Here is a 6720-nt window from a genome sequence, read left to right on the forward strand (position 1 = left end):
GAGAACGCTTCAGAGGCGGGCCACGCCGCACCCGGGCGAGCTGAAGAACCTGAAAAAGACAGTGGAGAACTTGCGAAATGACAGGCACGCTGCTAAAGGACTGGATTCCAACAAGAACGAGGTCAACCACGCCGTGGACCGGGTGACCACGTCCGTGTAGGCGGCGCCTGCCCCGCGTGCGGCCTCCCGCGCCCTCCCCGCCGCGCTCCTTCGTCCGCCCGCACCGCGCGCACCTCCCCGCCGCGGGTCGGGGTGCTGCTCCCCCGGGAAGTGCCTTACTCCAACCCGCGCCCGTGGGCTCTCGCCTCTTTTTTTTTCCCCTAAACTTCAGTTGTTTGTAATAAGTAGAATACACTACTGAAAACATCTGACCCTTGTTTTTGTCTTATGTTGGGCTAAGGGAGAGCAGGAAGCGGGATTTCTATCCTCCTCCCTCCCATCCATCAAGTGCTGGGGCGTTGTAAACCCAAGTTCTCTTGGACCTACTGACGAGAGAGAGTTTTATGTCTGGGGGGGGGGGGGGGCGGGGAATGGATACTTTTTTAAACCTTTTTTGGCAGCTCAGATGGTGTAAATTAAAAATTTTTGTATAGGTATTTCGTAACAAAAAAATTTATGTATTTCTTTTTGTTATTTTATCCGGAAAACGGTACACATTTTAGCATTTGTGCAGGAAAAAGAATAATTAACCAAACCAATCCTAAAGTGTTTGTTTTTATCTGTACCACTCCCTTGTGCCTTACTGTATCCTGTGTTCTGTCAAACCGTTGCACACGGCAGCCTCTCTGAGCAGTGAGGTGACACTTGGAACGTGGTACGGTTAAAGCAGTGTTGGCTTTTAATCCGTGATCGACCAAGTGGATTTATTTTTAACCAAAAAGAAGAGTTACCACCAATTTATAAATTATATTGGTTGATTTTTTTAAAAAATAGATGAACCAAAGGATTTAACTGCTAATATCTCACTTCTTAAACTCTGATTTTTCATGAATGAGTCCCTTAATGATGAATGTGGCGTCTGACTGTAATTATTCAGAAAGCATGTGCCATTTGTAAAATAAAATAAACAGAAAAGCACAAAAAGAGAAAGCTGGCTCAGAAACGCAGTGGGTAAATAAATTATGTACTGCAAAAGAAAGTATGATTTTTTTTTAATTGAAGAAAGCTTTAAAAGTTTTATATCGTGATATAAAACCACAATAAAGCAGAATAACCTACAACCCTATTAGAAACATTGCTGTCTTTATAAGTGCAATTTAATTTGTAAATAGAGTTTGGGGTCAAAGTATAACAAAATATTGCTTCAAGTTTTAATTGTAAATCTGCTAATTTAAGGGGTCTAGAGGTATGTTTTGGTGTATTTCTGTTGATTTTTTTTCTCTTTTGTGTGTGTGTATGATGTGATAAAAGAAGAATGAAAAGTGCCCACTGTGTTTAGGAAAATCACGTTGATGTCTTTTTAAAATTTTTTCCATGAAATAAAGTCACCCTGGACATTAGCAATACTGCTTTTTAAAGTGAATTATCACCTTGTACGTTCACACGATGGCAGACCACCGAGTCCTTGACCAACACGCTCCCTTTCCTCAAACATCTGAACCACCAGTCAGTTTCGCATTAACGTCCTGTGGGACTTGACTGCCCCCCTCCTCCCACACGGGGCAGAATCACCTTGCACTCTGGTTTGTGACCTTGGGTTGGGGCTGACTGGCCAATCAGACTCCTTAGAAACCTGCTTTCAACTGACGGAATACAGTACCTTCTTTTATGAACATGCGTTTACTTACTGAGTTCCCTTTGCTGTTTTGGCCATTGGTCTGTGTGTGTGTATTTCTAGGACTTTTTATTGAGTTGAGAGCACACTACGCCTTGGTGGTTTTGGCGAGTCCGTTTTCTCCCCTGGTGCCTCCTCCGTGGGCACCTACTTTCTCTTCTCCATCTCTATGTTTCCAGCATATTCTGTTTCACTGTATAAAGGTGGCGCCACCAGCTCGTGGGCTGATAGAGAAGTCGACTGGTTTGGCTTTTGTGTGTTTGTGAGAGGCCCTCTCCCCTCTGTTTCTGAGTTTTTTGGGTTTTGTTTTGCTGTTTTCAGTTTGGGGATTAGTTGATCTGCCACTTCCTTGAGCGGGAAAAGTCACTTTCCTCTTAGTCATTTATTCTGGGTGACACTACGATGCTTTTTCCGCTCAGGTTGCTGGGACAGACTTAGACTTCATGATGGAAACAGCATCAACCTATCAGACCCAACTGGAGAACTTGCTGGCCTTTTCCACGGAAAGGGAAACAAATAATTAGGCACATAGAATTGCCTAGAAAAATGTAAACACACACTGTTCTGTCTACCTCTGTTCCACTAGAGCCATGATGAACCGAGGACCCGAGGGAGGGCTTTATATAAAAACAAACAACCGAAAACCACTATAGAAGTTCTCTCTGTTCTTCAGGGTCAAGGTTTCTCCTTGGAGAAAACCAATTTGTTCCTCTGTCAGCCTGTAAATCAGTGGCATCACCTCCACAAACAAAACAGAGTCTGCCAGGATCTTCAGATGCAGGAAAGGAAATGGGTACCCACAGATTAAGGAGCAGGGTTTCTTGTCGTCATAAGGAAAATTTAATGACGGGAAAGGATGCCTTTCCCTTGTGAGGCCAGTGCCAAAAGTTCCCGACTTTTTCCTAGGGAATCCTGTCCCACAGAGGTGTCAGCTCCTCCCGCCCCGTGTCTGTCCCTTCCTTTAGGGAAGGGAGGAGAACTCTGTACAGCTCAACTGTTTATCTTGGGGGAGTGATAGGTAAAAGCAGGAAAGATTAGTATGACCGGTTCACTCACTTCTTTGTAGCCCCCGTAGTCTTCGTTTTAGCAAGGAAATGACACCTAAGTGGATGAAATAGTACTGAACAATTTAGAGGGGATGAAATACTGAAGCCATTGATAATTGAACGAGGGACAGGTAAGGAAACGAGAACTGTTTGCCTGGATGCTCTGCTTTCTTCTGGAGAGTTGGGAGGAATGGTCCCAATCAACCTCATCTTTTATCTAAAAACTTTGCAGTTCGATGTCATCAAGTCAGGAAGCACAGAGGACGTGGTTCCCACCAGCCTCTCCCTATGGTCCCCCATCTCTGGTGAGATCTGCCACCCCCGCCAAGGTTTAGTGGACTGGGTGGGGGCTGGAAAAAATCCCTTCCTGCTCAGAGAGTTACTCTGAGCAGCCAGTTCTCACCTGGTGAGGCGGCCGGCACCCCAGCCACGGGCTCGCGGGCCAAACACCGTCTGACCAGGGACGGCACCAAAGCTGCTTATTAATGGAGGGCTGGCAGCTCAATGAGAGTTGCGATCTCATTTCAGCATTTAGTGTTGACTTCACACCACTTTCCAAAGAACCAATTCAAGAAAAAAAATCCAAACTTAAATATGGATCATCAAAAACATACAGAAGTCATACGTATGATTGAAACATGCGGCTGTATGCCAGAAACTGACACAATATTGTGAACTGACTATCCTTCAATTAAAAAACGCAACACACACACAAAAGCAGAATTGTGTAGTGGCTCCCCATATCCCCATCACCCAGCACCAACAATTGGTAACATAAGATCAGCACTCAGCCATTTTAAAGGAACCAAGTTGTATTTTAAAATATATCCAGGGGGAGGGTATAGCTCAGTGGTAGGGCATGTGCTAAGCATGCATGAGGTCCTGGGTTCAACCCCCAGTACCTCCATTAAAAAAAAAAAATCAAATAAACCTAATTACCTCCCCCCAATAAAAAATAAAATAAAATAAAATAAAATAAAATAAAATAAAATAAAATAAAATAAAATAAAATAAATAAAATAAAGTAAAATACATCCATTAAGGAGAAGACTGCACAATGAAGTAATTAGAAAACTCTGGAAAAGCAGAGAGTGAATATCCCCTTTAAGTAGCCCTTTGGAGTTGAAAATCCCAAAAGCCAGCACAGCACAGCCGTTGGAAGCACATGGACGTAGGTGTGAACCCCAGTCCTGCCATGTGGCTTTGGGTAAGCTACTTAACCTCCCGGTCCTTCATCTCTAAAATGGGGCCGTGATATGCCTCTGACCGGCTGAGAGTGAGGATGCAGTGGGATACAGGAGACTCCCACTCTCAGGGAGTGAGTCGTTACTGTTATTACGGGTCTTGCTGTTGCTACAGTGATGTTTTTAGCATCACTTCCTAGCCCGGAGCTAGCATTGTGTGACCTCCGGGGTCATGTTCTCCAGGAATGAGGTTCTCCAGCAGAGCAAACGTCACCTGAACATTCTCTCACCTGCGTTACTATCTAGAGACCCGTGTGGTATGTAATGGGCGAGGGAAATTTTAATTTGTTGGGTCAGCTCACTTAATCAGGTTAGCGATGGTCTCGGTCCCATCACTGGACTCACCGGCTGTCCTCAAGGGGAAGCTACTTTCTACCAAGAAACCATTAATTGCCTCATTGAGAAAAAGGTCTCTGGGTTCCCACACAACGTCCCCCCTCTGCCAAGTCCTCCGTTGTCCAGGTTTTGGTCTATTGGGCTTATTTCCCGTCTTATCTCTACTTTATTTCACCTCTGATTTCCGTAACTCCCTCCTTTTCCAGCTCTCTTGCTGTGTTCTGTCTCTTCTCTCTCAAAGGGAGACCTCTGAGGCTTAGAAGGAGGGGCAGGTAGACTGAAGACCTGGATCACTGGTGGGAAAAAGCCTACTGGATCAAAGGAATGGGTGCAGCCTCAGCTGGTGAGTGTGCAGTCCACTCCCATCTCTCTGCAGGATTTTATTTTTAAAAAGCTGACAGCTGGCGGGATGGGGGACCAACCAGAAGAACCTGATCCGGCGACCTTCGTTCAGCAGGCTGTGCGAAGGGCTGGAGATGCGATTTCGTGTCTCTCAGTTTTTTGTTTTTTTTTTAAATTGAACTCCAGCCAGTTTACAATGTTGTGTTAATTTCTGGTGTATAGCATAGTGTTTCAGTTGTGCATATATAAATATTCTTTTTCATTATAGATTATTACAAGATATTGAATATAATTCCCTGTGCTGTGCTGTTGTTTATCTATTTTATATACAGTAGTTAGTATCTGCAAATCCCAAACTCCTAATTTATCCCTTCCCACTCCCTTTCCCCCCTGGTAACCGTAAGTTTATTTTCTATGTCTATGAGTCTGTTTCTGTTTTGTAAGTAAGTTCATTTGTGTCTTTTTTTTTTTTTTTTGGATTCCATATATGAGTGATATCATATGGTATTTTTCTTTCTCTTTCTGGCTTACTTCACTTAGAATGATGATCTCTAGGTCCATCCATGTTGCTGCAAATGGCATTACTTTATTATTTTTTATGGCTGAATAGTATTCCATTGTGTAAATATACCACATCTTCTTTATCCAGTCATCTGCTGATGGACATTTAGGTTGCTTCCATGTCTTGGCTACTGTAAATAGTGCTGCTATGAATACTGGGGTGAATGTATCTTTTCAAATGAGAGTTCCCTCCAGATAGATGCCCAGGAATGGGATTGCTGGATCATACAGTAAGTCTATTTTTGTTTTTTTAAGGAACCTCCATACTGTTCTCTATAGTAGCTGCACTAAATTACATTCCCACCAACATTGTAGGAGGGTTCCCTTTTCTCCACACCCTCTCCAGCATTTATTGTTTGTGGACTTTTTAACAATGGCCATTCTGACCCGTGTGAGGTGATACCTCATTGTAGTTTTGATTTGCATTTCTGTGATAATTAATGACGTTGAGCATCTTTTCATGTGCTTGTTGGCCATCTGGATGTCTTCTTGGGAGAAAGCTGTCTGTAGGCCTTCTGCCCATTTTTGATCGGGTTGGCTTTTTAGCTGCTGTTGTTATTGAGTTACATGAGCTGTTTATAATATTCTGGAAAAAAAGGCCCTTGTCAGTCACATCTTTTGCAAATATTTTCTCCCAGCCTGTAGGTTGCCTTTTCATTTTTTTTATGGTTTCTTTTGCTGTGCAAAAGCTTATAAGTTTGATTAGGTCCCCCTTTTTTTTTTTTTTTTTTTTTTTTTTGCTTTTATTTCTGTCACCTCGGTGGACTGCCCTAAGAGAATGTTCTTAGATTTATATCAGAGAATGCTGTGCCTGTGTCCTCTTCTGGAGGTTTATGGTTTCCTGTCTTATGTTTAAATCTTTAAGCCATTGAGGGTTTACTTTTGTGTATGATGTGAGGGAGTCTTCTAACTTTATTGCGTTACATGTGGCTGTCCAGCCTTCCTAAGGCCACTTGTCAGAGAGACCGGGACAGCAGATTTTTTTTTGTTTGTTTTAATAGAGGTTCTGGGGGTTGAACCCAGGACTTCGTGCACGCTAAGCGCACGCTCTGCCTCTGAGCTATGCCCCTCCCGCAGACGGTGCAGTCCTAAACTGTGGGAGAGGGCCGTCACCGTGACAGGCCCAGGCTCTTGAGCTCAGGCTGGGCAAGAATCTGATTGGGTCCATCCTCCAAGGTCCTTGGGAGGCACCAGCATTTAATTTCTGAGCAGATGATGGGCTGCCTCTTAGTGAAATAGGACTTATGGTGGTTCCTGTCTACTGAGCGCTCACTATGTGCCCCACCGTGAGCTAGCTGAACAGTCTCAGTTTTCCAGAGCAACCCATGAGGTCGGTATTGGCATTTCCATTTTGCCAAGGAGCGAATTAAGATTCAGACAGTTTTCTTTACTTGTTCCAAGATCAAACAGCAAGCGA

At 43.8% G+C, this 6720-nt stretch overlaps 1 protein-coding gene across 3 annotated transcripts in view; it reads left to right on the plus strand.

Annotated features, from left to right (window-relative positions):
- The window catches only part of LRRC1 (leucine rich repeat containing 1), a 101684-nt gene extending 100185 nt beyond the window's left edge, over window positions 1-1499 (plus strand). For all 3 annotated transcript variants that reach the window (XM_064476590.1, XM_010993393.3, XM_064476592.1), the window contains one exon: window positions 2-1499. In XM_064476590.1, the coding sequence (XP_064332660.1) occupies window positions 2-160 (159 nt within the window). In that variant the 3' untranslated portion in view covers window positions 161-1499. The remainder of the gene's footprint in view (window position 1) is intronic.
- The last annotated feature ends 5221 nt before the right edge of the window (window positions 1500-6720 follow it).

Source organism: Camelus dromedarius, chromosome 19, assembly GCF_036321535.1.
Source record: "Camelus dromedarius isolate mCamDro1 chromosome 19, mCamDro1.pat, whole genome shotgun sequence".
NCBI classification, from domain to species: Eukaryota; Metazoa; Chordata; class Mammalia; order Artiodactyla; family Camelidae; genus Camelus; species Camelus dromedarius.